The sequence below is a fragment of the Eublepharis macularius genome, chromosome 5, assembly GCF_028583425.1.
Source record: "Eublepharis macularius isolate TG4126 chromosome 5, MPM_Emac_v1.0, whole genome shotgun sequence".
NCBI classification, from domain to species: Eukaryota; Metazoa; Chordata; class Lepidosauria; order Squamata; family Eublepharidae; genus Eublepharis; species Eublepharis macularius.
The window spans coordinates 3,686,121-3,704,355 of record NC_072794.1 but is presented as its reverse complement, the minus strand read 5'-3'; the positions used below and the strand labels follow the sequence as shown (position 1 = coordinate 3,704,355).

General features: G+C 46.4%; 1 protein-coding gene across 4 annotated transcripts in view; it reads right to left on the bottom strand.

Annotated features, from left to right (window-relative positions):
- Nucleotides 1-98: 98 nt before the first annotated feature.
- PDE4C (phosphodiesterase 4C) overlaps nt 99-18,235 on the bottom strand; it is an 85,746-nt gene continuing 67,609 nt past the window's right edge. For all 4 annotated transcript variants that reach the window (XM_054979651.1, XM_054979649.1, XM_054979650.1 and 1 more), the window contains 4 exons: nt 9,074-9,228; nt 6,864-6,986; nt 5,841-6,023; nt 99-4,972 (listed from right to left, as the gene is read on the bottom strand). In XM_054979651.1, coding sequence (XP_054835626.1) covers nt 4,427-4,972; nt 5,841-6,023; nt 6,864-6,986; nt 9,074-9,228 — 1,007 coding nt within the window. In that variant the 3' untranslated portion in view covers nt 99-4,426. The remainder of the gene's footprint in view (nt 4,973-5,840; nt 6,024-6,863; nt 6,987-9,073; nt 9,229-18,235) is intronic.

Below are 18,235 nucleotides of genomic sequence, written 5' to 3'. Positions count from 1 at the left end.
TGTCCATAGCATAGAATACCCAAAGTAGTAGTTAGATCTTGTTGTGGGGGGTGGGGTTTGGAAAGCAAGAGGGGGGGAAAAACCCTGAATTATAGACATTGAGTTAAAATCATTTTCATTTTATTCATATCAGACATATCAACAGATCTTTGGGAGCTAGCATCATGCACTTGATGGGAGTAAAATCTTATAGTTCAAGGGCTTCTTTGTTGCCACTAGATGGCAACACAACATCACAGTTCAAATCTACAGGCCCTTCCTGCAAGATTTTGGACAGCAGAAGAAAATTAGAGTTGATGCTGAAAAAACAAAAAGGAAATGTGGCTGGCTTGCCATGGCCTCCGATTCTATCATGGGCAGACTGGCTGTGATGATGACAGCAAAAGGCAGCTGGAAGGGGAAAGGTGGTCTGCAGCTGCTCAGATTCACTTCTGTTCCTTATTTTATGTTCCAGAGCTGACCTAGCCTTTATCTCAGCTGACCTGTAAATCCATCGCCACTGGGCTCTCCCCGTCTTTACCACTCAATCTGAGGCCCCTGCCTCCCCCTTTGGCCACCTAATGTAAAATAAATCAACAAACAGATTTGTTTCAGGCTCTGTTAGACACCAAACACATGACTGGATCTAGGTACTGGACTCCGATATTGCTATCTCATCTGCACATCCGTTAGACTGTGTCAGATCTTTAGTTCAACTAGTCTGCTGACCCAACAGTCTTGGACAGACTGTGTTAAATCATCTTTCTCATCTCTTCTGCCACACCCAAACTCCTGACAGGTGCAGCCCAAAGGCTGGACTTTTGGCCTTTCCCTTTAGGGTGTTGCCGATGTCTTGGCTTCTCTGCAATATGTTGCGTTGCCAACTTCCAGATGGGGCCCAGAATTACAACGGATCTCCCGACTACAGAGATCAGTTCCCGGCAGACTCTGTAGTATACCATAAATTCTAGGTTAAATCCTTTCTAAATTTCCCCCTCTCGTAGACACGCCCCCAAATCTCCAAACATTTCTCAAGATGGATTTGGGAACCTGTGGCAAGGACTAGAAACACAGTGTGGGAATCAAGCACACCATCTAGAAATGGTGCAGGAACTAGACGAGGAATTGTTGCTGGCAGGTAGTGCCCGGAGCTTGCAATAAATCCTGGAGGATACAAGAGTTCTCTGCCAGACCAGATAGATGTTTATGTAAAGTTGAGGGACAAGCAGGAAACAGACAGGAACAGAAGTGAGAGACAGCTGCATGCCTTTGAATTAAATATTTACATTGTTTTGGAGTCTAGTGTGTCAGTGATACGTTTCTAGGGAGGAAAGGCAACACCAGCCAAGTGACAGCCAAGGCAATACCAGTTCAGGAGAACTGCCTGAACATTTCATACCCCAGAGAGTCAGCCAGCCAACCCTAACCCTCCCGATATAACTCAGGGTACTCAAAAGATGGCAAAGCCAAGCTGCATACATTTTGGAGGAGAGGGCACACCAGATAAAGAGGCCTCTGCATGAAGAAATGCAAGTGAATCTTTGCACAAATGCATTGTTTGGCAGCACTATCGTGTCACACTTCACACATGGCAGATGTGCATGGGATGTACACCATACAAGGTTTAACCAGCTTCAGGACTTGCACTAGACAGTAGAACAAAAAATATGGGCCAACAAGATTAGTGGAGCTTTTACTCCAATTGGCCAATGGCCTTTAACAAGAGTTTCAAGGTTTTTAAGAATCTAGCACAATTTCCTTACCTCAAATCTCTCCTTAGTTGTGACTCGTTCTTTCTGTCTCCATTTTTCCAGCCCAGTTTTGCCCATCAGCCTCCTTCTCAGTAAACATACACAATGCTAGCTCAGTTTTCAATTTCTCCTCAAAACCTTCCCATGACACACACCTGCATGTACAAGTATGTGCACACATACACACACCACTCTTCCTTCTGAACTGTAACAAAAGTCTAATATAATTGCATTTGATGACATTAAAAAGTTATCCCTTCCTTCTTTGTCCGCTTTCTCCCTCCACTGTAAATTTTATTGTTTTGAAAATGCCTGAGGTCAGCGTTTCCATTTCAGTCCCAGATCTTTTATATGATGATTGAAATGTGCATGTTTATACACTGAATCACACTGCAAAAGAGTGAAGAAATGGTGGTGAGAAAAGGGTTAATACTGGAAGGAAATTTAAACACTAGAGAAAACAAAACTCTTTCCCCCCTATAACAATGATGGTGCTTATTCCACAAAGACATGGTAACCCAACTTGTTGGGCCTGCCCCCCAGCAACAGAGCAGCAAACTCAAAGTGCAAAGTGAAAAATGTAGGCACCATTTCCTAGTGCAATTCACAGTGATGCCACTTTCTAACAATGAAACGTGAGTGTGAGCAAACTGGTGCCAAGGTCATGACTTGTCAATCTGCTTATTATTACACATCAAACTATAAACATTTCTTTAAAATGACACAGCTCTGTCCCCCTTCTCCACAATAAATCATAGATAATCTTGCTAGCAGGGATCTGGGGATCCTCTTCCATATGGAAGGACAGTGGTGGGACATTTGGATTTTTGAACAAGAGATACATAGGGTGAAGTGATGCCCTCCATACTTCTGGCGCTTCAATTGCAAAGGAGGTGCAAGGCTACCTGCCCCATCCCTCAGGCATGAGCTTTCTTGGATCACGAGCTGTGCCCCCAAGTAAGCCTGTCCGACCTCTAGGCCTCAGTCTTCCCTTCCCGTTCTTCTGCTGCTGTACCTGCATTTCTCTCTGCTCCTTTCAGGGGTCCTGAACCATCAGTTCCATCCAGCTAGTCTCCTTAGGATGCTCTACAAAACTGGTGCTCTAAGACACCCCCAGCAGCAACTATGCGAGAAAAGCAAGTCGAGAGATGGGCTGCCTCATCCCATGGTGCTGTGAAGTGCTCTAGGAAGAACCCGACTTTTCGTTGCGGGACATCTCTGTGGAAAATGCACTGCACAGTGATATGGAACAAAGGGAACTGAGTGAACCCCTGGCTTGGCAAGAATCAGTGGCACCACAAATCCCATTTGTAGCAGCGAGTCTCAATTTGTAAAAGAGGCAAGTCACACAAAGTGGAAACTCATAAGGCAGAAGGCACAGGCAGTCTTCCACTGAAGCAAGAAAGTAGCATTAGTGGCATGAAAAGAACCGGGTAGGGGAGGATCCTGAAAGTGGCCCAGCCTGGCAACAACCCTTCTTCTCTGTACTGGGAAGCCAGTATTTCAGAACCTCAGGCAGAATTTTTAAAAGTAAATACTGTGTTTAGAAAACAAAATTAAAACACTTGGCTTTAAAACATTTGCCATTTGGGGAGGAAAATGTTCAGTTTCCTTAAAAAAAAAAAAATCACAACCTCGCCCACAGGCCATCTGATGTACACGCAGTCCCTGCCACTTCTTCACAGTGGCCAGCAGGGAAATCCTGGACACCTACGAGACATCACTGAAAAGGGGAAATGATTTAATCAAGGATTTAAAAGTCCAGAAAATTGTTATTTTCAGAAGGGCCAAATTGTCTGTGGTTTATTTCCAATAAATAATTGATTGATGGGTTATGTGCTGTTATTAAAGCCACTTTGTACTAGGATCCAATTAATTAAACCTTACAACACACTGATTCCCTTTAGTTATGAAGAAAGTCTCCCCCATCCTGGATACTCAAAGATAAGTGGCCGTCTTCTATAAAGCTTTCGCAATCTTTTGAAAAATACTGGAATTTTTCCCTCAGTGGAAAATGTTTACCTCGAAACAGAGACAGAGAAGTAATTTTTGTAGCTTTCTATAAATATTTCCATAGGGGAAGAAAAGACGGTATGGAGCCTCCCCTCCCCCCGCCCCAATTCAGCTGCCACACGCAGGTAACCTGAATCTGACAGAAGGGCCCTGAAGACGAGCACAGCAAAATACAGCAGGCCAGGGGCCTTTAGTTTCCTGCCTAAGCCAGGCAACCAGCAGGTGACTTCTAGGGTGAACACTGTTGGTGGGGGCCACTGATAGCCACTGGCTACGTCAAGAAAACCACATCTACCCCTCCAGAAAGACAGCAGAGAGCTCTTGTCCCCCAAACAGTCAAAAAGCAAAAAGTCAGTTCTTCTCAACTGGAAGCCAGATTGGGAAGTAGCCATGTTGTGAAGCTGACAGGAGGGGGAGAGAAAGAGTCTCTCTCTGCTAGGCTGGGCTTGGCACAAGACAGTTGCCATGAGCACTGGAGGGAAGACGTCACATGAGGAGGCACAGCCTGGTCATTTGCCCCTTAATTCTCCCACCACTCAGACTTGACATTCTCCCACATATTTTGTTGCAGGAAGAAGGATTCACAGTCCCAGCTTCTTGCAGTGGGGGTCAGCGAGATCTGGGGGGCTCTCTTAACGCCCCCTGGCTCTGCCAGCACGGAGCAACAGCAGCGCCTGCCCTCACTATGTCCCAAGGGGTAAAAAGGGGACGTTTCCTTCTGCATCCAGACTTGGCTCTGTGACCTTCGTGCCCCCCCTCCTTGTGAGTCCGCTGTGGGCTGCTGTTGAGCCCTCATTGCCTCCTGGGAGTGTCCTTTGGTTATCAACCTCCGAAGTCTCCTTCTGCGGCCCCAGGGTGTCCCTGCAGGGGCTGCCTGGTCGGTCCATGAGGGGGGACGGCTGCTCACTGGCGGATCCTGAGTCCTCGGTGGTGCCCATGGACTGGGGCTGGCTGCTCTCCCCCTCCAGGGGGCTCTCAGTCTCAGGCCCAGTGTCTGACTCCTCTCCTTCCTCCTCCTCCAGGGTCAGCTGAAAGTGGAACTTGTCGGGGCCTCCACCACTGTTCTTGGACCCTGGCTCCTCAGCGGGGGGCAAGGGGCTATGGGGAATCATGCTTTGGTACCATTCCCGGTTATCTTCCAGGGTGTCCAGGATTTCCTGGGCATCTGGGTGCACCAGATCGGCCCAGGTTTCCCACAGTGGATGTGCAATGTAGTCAATGAATCCCACCTGGGAGAACAAAAAGTCAAAGGAGGCTGTAATGCGATGGTGCCTGGGCAGGCCTTGTGAAAGCATACATACACACAACCAACACTCTTCTGCCTCCAAAGGTGTCTCTTGTTCCCCTCTGAGGGACAACCACAAATTATCCCTCCTCTGGGTCTATTCTTCCCGACATGTACTTGCAAAACACAACCTATATGCTAGAGGAAACATACATTTGTGTAACTGAGCCAATTGATTCCATCTGCTGGATTTGCCTAAATATTCTGCCTCCAACTATTGGGTCCTGTACCATTTGTGAACCTCCTACCTAGCTTTTCATTTCCAAGAAAAACCAGCCATTCCTATGCCCACAGTAGATCCCTCTGTGCTGGAACACTTGGTCCAGAGACCCTTTAAAATAGAAACCATAGCTCCAGAGTGCTTCCCCGTCCCAGGAATCCTTGCTGCTGCTTCTCTTCCTGCCACCACTGTGCTCTCCCTCTTCATAAAGAATGCAGACCCAGGCCAAGAACTCTGGGCATCCTAGGCAAGGGGGCACACAGGGTGCCCAAGGCTCCCCCATAGGAGGCAGGAAGGCAGCGCCCATCTCCCACACCTCCCTCCGTGCCATGGAAGGGCAGGGGGAGATGTGACAGATGGCACATGCCATCTTCGGCCCCTGCTCTGCTAACCCCCCCCCCCCTTTGAGAGGAGGAGGGAGCAGGATTCCCCCTGCCTAGGCTGGCATCCTAGGCAAACACCTAAGAGGTCAGGCTGCCCCTGAAAGTATGGGTTTATTTCAGACTCTTGTACCTGATTACTGCACCCCTCTTCAACAACCCCCCCCCCTCCTTTCGGCCTAGAAGCCCAGACAACAGCTCACTGCACTTACCTGGGACTTCTCGACTGAAGCATTGTGCTTGTCACACATCGGGCTGATCTCCATCCCCTTTTCTCTCTCTCTGTCTCCCTGGTGGAAGAATTCCACCATGATGCGGTCTGTCCACTGACGGTAGAGCTCTAGCGGCTTGGTGGGGTTGCTCAGGTCTGCGCAGTGGACAATGTTCTGCAGGACCTGAGGGGTGCAGACAGGGGCAAGGGTGCACCTTTAGAGGCTGATGCTGCAGACTGCAACTGGTCAGGGGTGACGTCCCAATATCTTCTCCCCTCCTCCCATATCTAGAGCAGTTTTGATATGGTTTTCAAAAATGTAAAAGTGCATTTATTCAATATGTGAAAAGGTGGGCAAATATTCACATTGGCTTTCACAGGAGTGCATATACAGGCCCCACTGCTTTTTCTCAGACTCAACCTCTGGCCATTCTCAACTGTGCCATCGCCCTCTGGCCATGCTCAACCTCCAGCTGGCCCTCAATTGCCCCTCCTGCCTCTGGCCCCACTACTTCCTTCTCAAACTTGACCGCTGGCCTATGCTCAACTGCCCCTCCACCCTCTGGCCCTTCTCAGCCTCCACCGTGCCCTTGTTTGCCCCTTTGCCTCTGGCCCCACAGCTTGCTTCTCAGAGTATATCTCTGGCCTGTCCTCCACTGTGCCTTCTGCCTCTGGTCCTGCTCTGGCCTGCACTCCAGCTGGTCTAATCAGAATCAGTCCCTGCTGACCCTGTCGCTCATCTGCCTTCTGTCTTTTCTCCGTTCATCCATTGCTTAGCCCAGAAATTGGTCCAGAATCAAGCCCAAGAAAAACTATGTATACAGTCAACATCTATAGCTGTCTCACTCATCCCTTTCTCTGAACACTACTGGTCTGTTTCAGATTTTGATGGCAAAAATGTGATGCCCAAATACAGATTTGGGGGCTTAGCTCAACTGTACTTCTCTTCTCCTGTCCCCTCCAAAATAAAATTTCTGCTCTTATTCAGAATTCACTTTCTCATCTTCTCCCTAACAAAAGTCACCTGAATGCGGTCTGAGTAATTGTCCAAGAGGAGGACGCCCAGGCTAGTCACTTTCTTGGTCTCCACCATCGTCTTCAGATCAGCAAGAAGGTTCATGTGTTTGGACATGTCTGTTGCCAGGACCTGTCAGAACCCACAAAAAAAAATTCCTACTGTTTTGAATGTTGTCATAACTGATGAAGTCTGATGAACAACAGACAGGATTTCAAATGGAGTCAGATGGTCTGACAAAAGAAAAAATGGCAGTAATACAAAAGAACTATTGACTAAGTAACGAGTTTAACCAAGTTCTATAAAGTGTGTTAATTGGTATGTCTTCCTCCCCACTTCCCTCCCTTCCTATTTTTTTAATATCTGTTGTCCATGTTAATTTTTGTTTGTTGTAATAAAATAAAAATAATTTTAAAAAAAAGAAAAAATGGAGGTACCTGCATTAATCATAGCATGGCAACCACCAGTCCTGCGGTACCATGGATATTAAAAAATAAAAAGCATTTTGTGACAAAACCTTTTATGGACTAGAGCCCACATACGCGATGGGTCTCAGTTGGAATGTATATGAGGACAGAGAAAAACCTGGGATGGTGGAGGACAGGCAATGCAAAGGGCTGTCATAGGCCTGGGACATTTCTGTCTGGAGCTCAACATGCAGAAAGCAGCAGTACCTGGTGATTGTGTTTCCCATGTATTGCCTTAGGATCGCACTTTCACTGGAAAATATTTTATGACTTCTCATGGAGTCCTAGGAGTTGGAAGGGGCATCCTAGGCTTCACTGGGGTCACTCCACTGGCTACCAATTAGCTACCAGGCACAGTTTAAGGTACTTGCAGGGCTTTTTTGGGAAAAGAGGTGGTGGAACTCAGTGGGTTGCCCTCGGAGAAAATGGTCACATGGCTGGTGGCCCTGCCCCCTGATCTCCAGACAGAGGGGAGTTGAGATTGCCCTCCGCACCATGTGGCACGGAGGGCAACCTCAACTCCCCTCTGTCTGGAGATCAGGGGGCGGGGCCACCAGCCATGTGACCATTTTCAAGAGGTTCCGGAACGCTGTTCCACCACAGTCCAGCTGAAAAAAAGCCCTGGGTACTTGTGATCTCCTACATGGCCCTTCATGGTCTAGGACCCACAGACCTACAGGACGGCCTCTTCTACAATGCTCCACTGCAGCAGCTTCAGTTGCCTGAACAGAAAGTTTTGAAGGTTCCTCCATTCAAACTGGTAAGGTTGGCAACTGCCCACGCACACACATTCTCTGTGATGGCATCCACCTTGGGGAATGGCCTCCCCGAGGAGTCCCCCAGAAGGCTCTCACAGTACTATCATTCCTCACAATGTGCAAAATGGAAATGCTCAAGGGGGCATTCTTGTAATGAAATTGATCTGTAACAGGGCAGAACAGTCCAGAAGGATGCCCACCTGCAACAGCGGGCATTACCTCGTGCCTTTGTAATCCCACATTCTGCACTGCTTGCACTATGCCAGCCAGGGAAGTTGGCTGTTCACATTGTCCTTTAATTTTGTATGCCTAGTCCTGGTGCATTGTTTATTTGCATTGTCATTGTATATATTTTATATGGATATATGTTCACATAACTGCTCGCATTATTATTCAGTTTTGTCCTCCTAGCCCTGTTGCATTATTCATTCAATGTACTACATGGTATGATTACATTTTTTCAACCTTCTGTATTCTGTAATCCACCATGAACAGAACAGATATTTTGTAACTTGTTGCATATTTGAATCAGGAAGGGTTTGGCCAGATTTTTAGGAAAACCTTGCCTCCCCACTCCTCCCTGGCTCCATTCACTACTTTTGTTTTATTTAGTATATCCAATCTCTATGTCTGCTCTCAATCTCATGCAGTACATTTCTTTTGAGAGAGCTGAAAGTGGTTTGTGGCCCGGCATTCTCATGGAATACCTACATTTCCTTTTGTCTCAGTTTCAACCCTGGTTGAATAGGTAGTGTAGGTTTTCAAACAAGTACACATAAACCTGTTTGGCCAGCAGTAAAAGTAGTTTGAGTATGTAGACTACAAACAGGGGCTCCTCTCTGGAACTGCCTCTTGCTCTCTAAAGAAAAATCAATTGTGCTGGTTAAAAATTTCTCATTTTGTATCTGGGCCTGCCCTCCACTGGAATCAGTAGGCTTTCCAAATCCCTTGGGGAACCTGCCTCCTCCCCCAAACTCCAAACCCAGGCGCTCACCATGTCGATTGCCATCTTGCGAAGCAGCTGCCGCTGTTTCTTGGAGAGGTTCTGAAAGATGTCACAGTTTTCCTCTTGCAAGAGTTTGAAGCCCACGGCCAAGTGGTGGTTCTCTAGCACGGAAGCATCATTGTACATCAGAGCCAGTTCTGAGTCTGGGGCACCAAACAAGGTGGGAACAGAAGAAGTATCACTGGTGTGACAGTTCAGCATTGTGCCTAGCATGGAAACGGATTAACAGGTGGACACATGACACTGCATCAAAGGCAGACTGGCAGGGACTCAGGTGCAGACCCTGGGTCTCAGGTGGAGGCCTTTTCCATCACCTATCGCCTGGTCTTTCCAACTGGAGATGGTGGGGATTAAACCTGGGACCTTCTGCACATCAAGCAGAGGCTGTACACCTGAGCCACAGCCCCTTCTCAAGATCCTATAGATCTGTTATGTCACTGGTGACATCTTCCTTTCGTGCAGGGAGTCTTCTTTATTTATTGATAAGATATGCTGCCCTTCTACTAAAAAGAACACTTTGGGTGGCTTATAGTAAGAAAAAAATACCATTTGCATGAAATATAATACTTTTTAACCCATACAATCAAAAGCAAAAAAAAAATGAAAACAGCAAATAAAAAAGATACACAAGGGTTTGACACATCTTAACTAAAACCCAGCCACACAACCTAAAACTGCTCCCCTTCCCAAATAAAGAAGCATCACTACACCTGAAAATGAGAAACATAAAGCCTGATAATTTAGCTCCCCTCCCAGGGCCATCAGTGAGGGGCCACCAGGTGTCCTGTGTAACAGTCACATGTGAGTGGCAGGTTTTCCTCAGTTCCCACATGTATAGTGCCAGATTCAGACTGTGACCGTGGCACAATTTTCTTGACTTGGAACAATGCGGGGCGGGGGCCCTATTTAGTCTGCTGGAGTACTGCAACAGGACAAATAGCAGACAAAAGACAGGGGGGGGGGAGCTTAAGACCCTCCTCTTTATGTGCCAAATCTGGCACTGCACATGTGAAGAAATAACACAGTTGCACTTACCTGTAACTGTTGTCTGTTAAGTAGTCTTCTGTGCAGGCACACATTGGGGCTGTGGTCATAGATCCAGAGGAGTTAGCTGTGTTAGTCTTTAGTAGCAAAATCAAAAAGAGTCCAGTAGCACCTTTAAGACTAACAATAAAGTTAGTTAAATAAAGACAATAAAGTTGGTTAGTCTTAAAGGTGCTACTGGACTCTTTTTGATTGGGGCTGTGCACACACAAGCCAGCCATGGAGAAGACTTCCAGAGCTTTCTAGAAGACTAGGAGCACCCTTCCTTCCTTTGGAGCTTTCCTGCCAAAAACATCACAGGGCCAAAAGGAGGGACACTATTCCCTTAGTTATCTCCCTGCTGCTGCTGGAGACCCCCCGGAAACTAAGGTTCCAGAGAGTGCACGGCGGGGCAGGAGGAAAGGATGCGTGCCTGCAGAGAAGAGCACTCAATGAACAACAGTTACAGGTAAGTGCAACCCTGTTTTCATCTGCGTGGCTTCTGTGCAGTCCCACATTGGGAGAGTAGCAAGCCCACTCACTGAAGGAGGTGGGTGTGAAGCTCTCAAAGAAAGAGACTATGGAGGGCCACCTTCCCAACAGATGCTCAGCGTCTCACTGACATCAATCCAGAGGTGCTTCTAAAGAAGCAGGGAGCTCTCTAAAAGTAGATGAGGTGGAGTCTGCCTTCCATGAGCAGCTTAATAGGTATCCAAGAAACATGAGCTTGTAATTATAGACTTCAGCTTCACTGATGTGTGTTGGGAGACTGTCCAGGGTCATGCAACTTCCTGACCTATCTGGCTGACAACTTCCTTTCTAAATGGTGGAGGACGCAATGAGGGACTCGATATTAACCAACAAGATATTAACTGGACTCAATATTAACCAACAAGAAAGAGTTGGTTGATGAGGTAAAGGCATGTGGGAACCTTAGGGAGAAGTGATCATGTCCTCTAGAATTCTTTTTGCTGTGGGATACCAAGGGAGTTTGTAGCCAAACATGTAAAGGTAAAAGTAGTCCCCTGTGCAAACACCAAGTCATTACTGACCTATGGGGGGACATCACATCACAAGGTTTTCTTGGCAGACTTTTGTTACGAGGTGGTTTGCCACTGCCTTCCCCAGTCATCTACACTTTATCCCCAGGAAACTGGGTACTCATTTTACCAACCTCAGAAGGATGGAAGGCTGAGTCAACCTTGAGCCGGCTACCCAAACCCGGCTTCCTCCAGGATCGAACTCAGGTCGTGAGCAGAGCTTGGGCTGCAGTACTGCAGCTTACCACTCTGCGCCACGGGGCTCTTATGTATGTTATGCCAAACATGTAAGTTAGATTTTAGTAATGCAAACTTTAATGAACTTAGAGATATGATGAGAGTTATTCAATGAATAGAAATGCTGGAAGGGAAAAGACTGAGCGAAGGGTGGACTCTCCTAAAAGAAAAGCTCTTGTAGGCTCAAGCTATCACCATTCCAGTAAGATGGAAACATTTCCAAGGATCTAAGAAGCCAATAGGGATGAAAAGCGAGCTCTGTGATGAGCTAAGGAAGAAAAAAGAAGATGTTCAAGAAACTGAGGGAAGGAAATGCATCTAAAGAAGAGTATCTAGGGGTAGCTAGGGACTGTAGAGCAACCGTCAGAGAAACCAAAGATCAGAATGACCTGAGACTGGCCAGAGGGGCTCACCACAACAAGACATTCTTCAGATATGTGAGGAGAAAACGGAAGGTGAAGAGGGCAATACCCCCATTGCTGGGTGAAAATGGAGAAACTCTGACAGAGAACAGAGAAGGCAGAAAGGCTCAATGCCCATTTTGTCTGAGTTTTCTCCCTGAAGAAGAGAATCGGCCCACCTAGAAGTGGTATTAGGCAAGGCAAGGCATTGGTGCTCCTGGTTGACATGGGCAGAGAAGTTGCTGAGAAGCACCTAGCTGCACTGGATGTGTACAAATCCCCTCGGCAAGATGGGGCACACCTGAGAGTGTTTAAAGAACTTTCAAAAGAGCCTGCCGGGCTCTTTTTTGTCAGTCATCTTCCAAGCCCTTTGGAGGACAGGTGATGTGCTGGAGGACTGGAGGAGGGCAAATGTCATCTCAATCTTCAAGAAAGGGGAAAGGGATAATACAGGGAACTACAGGCCAGTCAGCCTGACCTCTGTCCTAGGGAAGATACTGGAGTAGATATTAAAGGCATCAATCTGCAAGCATCTCATGGACAACATGGTGATATGGGGAAGTCAGTGTTAAGGAATTTCAGGCCTAGTGGTAGTATTCAAACTGGAAACTTTGGTTCATCCCAAAGAATGAAGGGATGAGTCTTAGCTGACTCCCTCCCTGTGTCCTTTGTTTTACCTAGATTATAATGGCCCTGCAGATTCTGCATATTAGCTAGTGTTAGTGAGGAGACTGCCTCTAGATCAACCAGATGTTTAGATTTTGAGGTGCCTGTACTCTCCTGTCTCTCTCCACCATGTGCCCCTCTTAGTATGCAAAAGATAACATAGTGTAGCAGAAAGAGTGTCAAAGGTAACACTGCAGGTTGCAGCGACTTTTCTATAATTGACTTACTGCCCTCCCTCTCATGATCTGCCCAGGTTTACAGAATAAGCATTGCTGTCAGATGGCCATTTAGCCTCTGCTTAAAAACCTCCAGAGTAGGAGAGTCTACCACCTGCCGAGGAAGCCTGTTCCACTGAGGGACCGCTCTAACTGTCAGGAAGCTCTTCCAAATGTTTAGCCGAAAACTCTTTTGATTTAATTTCAAGCCACTGGTTCTGGCCCGACCTTCTGGTGCAGCGGAAAACAACTCTGCGCCATCCTCTATATGACAGCCCTTCAAGCGTTTGAACATGGTTATCGTATCACCTCTCAGTCGTCTCCTCTCCAGGCTAAACATACCAAGCTCCTTCAACCTCTCCTCATAGGACTTGGTCCTATGGTCTCCAGACCCCTCACCATCTTCGTTGCCCTCCTTTGGACATGTTCCAGATTGTGAAATAAGTATAAACGTATATAATAAACTTATACTTGATTTTGCCACTTATGTTGCCTTGAGTAGGTGTAACCTTTAAGAATAAGTTTGGGAAACCCAAAATTGGGTTTCTAGGGAATCCCACTAGAGTCAGCATGGATTTGTCCCCAACAGGTCCTGCCAGACCAACCTCATCTCCTTCTATGACTCAGTGACAGGCTTACTGGATCGTGGGGATGCTGTCAATGTAGTTTATCTGGAGTTCAGTAAAGTTTTTGATAAGGTTCCTCATGATGATCTGATGGGTAAACTAGAGAACTGCGGACTGGACTCTAGGATGGTTGGATAGATAGGGAACTGGCTGTATAACCACACCCAAAGCATAGATGTTGATGGCATCTCGTCTGATTGGAGGGAGGTGTCCAGTGGAGTGCCACAGGGCTCGGTTCTGGACCCAGTGCTTTTCAATATTTTTATAAATGATCTAGATGAGGGTGTGAAGGGATTATTCTTTAAATTTGCAGATGACACCAAACTGGGAGCAGTAGTAAATACCCCTGAAGACAGGGATAGAATTCAACGAGATTTGAATAAGATGCGATTTAACGTGGATAAGTGCTGGATTCTCCACCTGGGTAACAAAAATGCAAAACATGCATACTGGATGAGGGATACACTTCTGGGTAGCAGCGTGTGTGAACAAGATCTTGGGGTACAGGTGGATGGGAAACTACATGTCAGCAGTCAGTGTGATGTAGCAGCAAAAAAGGAGAATATAAGCTTGAGATGTATCAACAAAGGTATAACATCCAAATTGTCCCACTATATACCAAAGTCTACATTTGCCAACAGGTGTCCTGGGTCCACCAGTCCAAGGATTTAATGACTGGTCTAGGTATTGAGTATCTTTTGCTTTGTGTCTGAGCAACTGGATTATGTACAGAAAGAAACCACAGTTGTAGGGTGTGCATGTGTAATCAGGCCATAAGTATTACAGCTGTGGTGGCAGCCATCAAGCCTAAAAGGGTTTGGATGGCTAATGCTGATTGGAATCTACACCTGGTAAAATGTCTGACCGTGCTTTTTATTCTATGAGCTCTTTCTATTGGGAGGAAGGCTTTATTCGTCCCACTATCTAGGACTGCTCCTATGAATTGCACTCTTCGAGAAGTTATAAGATTAGACTTTTAAAAATTTATTGCCAAGCCTCATTTTTGGTAGGTGTCCATCACTAACTTAACGTGTTCTTGCAGTAACTTGCTTGATGGTGCTGAAATCAGTCAATCATCCAGGTAAGAGTAGATGGAGCATCCTAAAGTTCTCAGGTAGGCTATTATCACAGCTATGCAATTAGTAAAGACTCTAGATGCAGTGGCTGAACTACAGGGTAACACCTTGTATTGGAAATTTTTTCCATTGCAGATGAATCGTAAGTATTTTTTATGTTATGCGTGGATCGTAATACAGAAATACACATCCTTCGAATCTAGTACCACAAACCATGTGTTAAGGGGTACCAGTTGCAAAACCATATTCAGTGTTACCATTCTAAATTTGTGAATGTATATAAACTTATTGAGGGCTCTCAAACCTAGGATGGGTCTAACACCACCATCCTTTTTATCTACCAGAAACATTCTGGAATAGAATCCTCATAAGGAATCAGACCTCGGTACTTCTGGTAGGCCCCTTTTTTCTGTAAGGTTGCTAAGAGCTGAAGCCTTCAGAATAAGTGTGCTGAGATAAATTAGAAGGGCTCTGAGTCGGAGAACAGTGAAATTCAATTTATAACCAACTTTTATAACGTTTAAAACTCATGAATCTGTAGTAATGCTTTCCCAAATGGGAAAAAAATTGGTCAGCCTATCTCCAAACACTATAGGCTGTTCCAGGCATAGTCAGAATTGTTTCTGTTGATTCTGTGAGTCTTTCCCAGGAGGGGTTTGGTGCCCATGACACGTTCTATTAGTAGGATGCCTCTGTTGGTACTGGCTCTGATATGGTTGGTTTTGTTTGTAAGGAGGATACTGTTGCTTATATGGTTGAAAACGATAAAATTTGTTCCTGTATTATTGTTGTTGAAAATATTGGTATCTTTGAGAGGGTTGTTGTTTGGGTGGGAGTACCTCGTACAATCTAGATATCAACCTCTTTCCTTCTTTGTGACAGGTATTCATCAGTTTTGGATGAAAATAAAGTTTGTCCTTCAAAGGGTAGGACTTCAGTTTTTCCCAATGCTCTAGTGGATGAGTCTACCGTGTTTCTCCTGGTGTTAATTTGCTGTTTAGAGAGCTTTAACGCCTCATCCATTATTACCTTCACCAAGACCTTCTGATCCTCTGATAGATGGTCTATGAAGGAGTTCACCCTGTTCTATTGAAACACTTGGTATGCTCCTATGATTGCAGTATAGTTGGCCCTTTTTATGTTCAAAGCTGCCGAAGAATACGTTTTCCTTCCCAGGCCATCTAATTTCCTACTCTCTTTTTCTGAAGGAGTCAAGTGAGGACCCTAGCACTGCCTTATTTTAAATTTCTTCAGTTACCATGGGTGTAAAAAGGAAGGAGCACACATCTTCTCTGGTCTTTAATCAGGCTGGTGTTTTTAAGCATCTTGAAGAGGCCTCTCTTGAGCTGTAACCACGAAGGGAAAGACAGAAACTTTTCTTCTTTAAATGTAGTTTTATTCCTCACTAGAATAACTATTGATAGTTAAAAACTTTTTGAGAGAAATAATTCTCCTCCGCCTCAAGGATGAGGTGAGGCAAAAGTGGAGAACAGCAATGGAGATCCTCTCTCTGTGGCAACAAAGAGAACTGAGAAAATTCCTCCTGGTCATGTGGTGGTTTTGGCGGGAAAGCACCAAATGGAGGAGGGCACTCCTACTGTTCTAGAAAACTCTAGAAATCTTCTCCATGGCCGGCCTGCACATGCATAGTTCCAATGTGTGCCTGCACAGAAGCCACAAAGATGAACCCGCTATTCTTGTCAGGGTAGAGGATCCAACCTGTGTCCTCTGTCATGTGTGGATTAATTTCTGACATTTTCAGGTGGGTCTCCATGTTCGTCTGTAGAAGAAGAGCAAGATTCAGGTAGCACCTTCAAAATCAACTAGATTTCCAGGGTGTGAGCATTTGAGTCAGAGCTCCTTTGATCAGATACAAGGAGTGGAAAAAGGAAGGAGTCTTTATAATCCAGGCAGAGGGTGGGAGTGGTATTGCAAATTAGAGTGTCAGGAAGCTAGCTATAATATATGTTGTAGTTAGTTTGATAGAGGCTGGGTATGAAGTGCAGAAAATTAGCATCTGTAATCAGGGCCGGATCTAGGGTTGCCAGCGCCTGGATCAACTCAAGCCTGGCATAACTCCTGTGTGTGTGTGAAGGGCGCACGCACGTGCGCTGCTGACACTGCGTGATGACATCATTTCCATGACGTCATCATGCAGTGGCTCGGCAGTGTGCTGCCCGTGCTGCCTCTGCAGGGCAGGGACTGCACGGCAAGCCGATTGCCCCCGCACAAGGTGAGCCGTGGAGCTGGTGGTGGCAGTGCAGGAGGCTGAGTGGAGGGCTGAGAGGCCATCCGCGCCATTCGCCTGCCCCACTGATGGGGCGGCCGGCTTGCCGCATGCTCCGTCCTCCAGGTAGCATGGGCAGCATGCTTCTGGGGAGCACCCTGCACTGCTGACAGCATGTGCGGGAGGCGTACGGCACGGGCAGCCTCTCAGCCCTCCATTCAGCCACCTGCGCTGCCGCCGCCAGCTCTGTGGTGCACCATGTGCTGGGGCAACCAGCTTGCTGTACACTCCCTGCCCTGCAGCGGCAGTGTGAGTGGCACGCTTCTGGGGGGCCCTGCCGTGCAGGTGCCCCCTCTTTGGCAGCACTGGGGGCAAGTGACCCCCCCTTCTCCCCCCCAGATCCAGCTCTGTCTGTAATGTGAGGAAAATCCTATTCCCAATTCAGTCCTGGAAGATCCATTGTTCCAGATTTGCAAATGAACTCAATTTCAGCAATCTCGCGTTGTAGTTTTCCTTTGAAGTTCCTCTGCTTAAGAACTGCTATTCTTAGGTCAGGGATGGAAAGTCCTGGCGGCTTGAAATGTTCTCCTACTGGTTTTTGAACTTTGTGACTACAACATGTATTACAACTGGCTTCCTGACACTCTAATTTACAATACCCCTTCCACCTTCTGCCTGGATTAAAAAGACTCCTACCTTTTCCTACTCCATCTATCTGACAAAGCAAGCTCTGACTCAAAAGCTCATACCCTGGAAATCTAGTTGGTCTTTAAGGTGCTACTAGACCTGAATCTTGCTCTAATTTCTGACGTTGCTGATATCATTTCCCGAGATTAGACTGCCCCATTTCTCCTAGATTCCTGGTCTTCCACAGCCCACAACAGGAGGCAGGTCATGGCCTGCGGCTTGACCACTGATCTACAGGACCCCTCAGTGCCTGCCAGTTCTTGAGATTCTTGCCTAGAAGCGACCCTCAGTCAGATTCTGCTAAGAGGTGCTTAAGCAACACAGCTGGCTCTACCTTTTAAGAGCTGTCTAGCTTATTGTGAATACTGAATACAGTATGTGTCCCCCTCACACACAGGACAAATGACACCCTTGGGGCTGTTTCGGGTGCTTTTGAATGGAGTTCCCCCAAAGAACTCGCAGAGGGAGCATGACTGCCAGTCCACATAGTCATCAATCCAGAGGAGTTAGCCATGTTAGTATGTAGTTGCAAAATATTAAAAAGTCCAGTAGCACCTTTAAGGCTAACCAATTTTATTGAGGCATAAGTTTTTGAGAACCACAGCTCTCTTCGTCAGCTGCATCATCAGCTTTTGAGAACCACAGCTCTCTTCGTCAGATGCACTGTCAGCTTTCAAGAACCACAGCTCTCTTCGTTAGATACATCTGCGTCTGATGAAGAGAGCTGCAATTCTCGAAAACTTATGCCTCAATAAAGTGGGTTAGTCTTAAAGGTGCTACTGGACTTTTTACTAGTCCACATAGTAGATGTAAGGCCTTGTTCAGACTTCTTTTGATTAGAAACCCCAAGGTTCACTTACATGTTTTAAATCTACAACAATTAACAACACACCCCAGAACAAAAAAGAAGACTACGCAAGAGTAAAGTTAACCTAGCCCTGCCATGATCTAT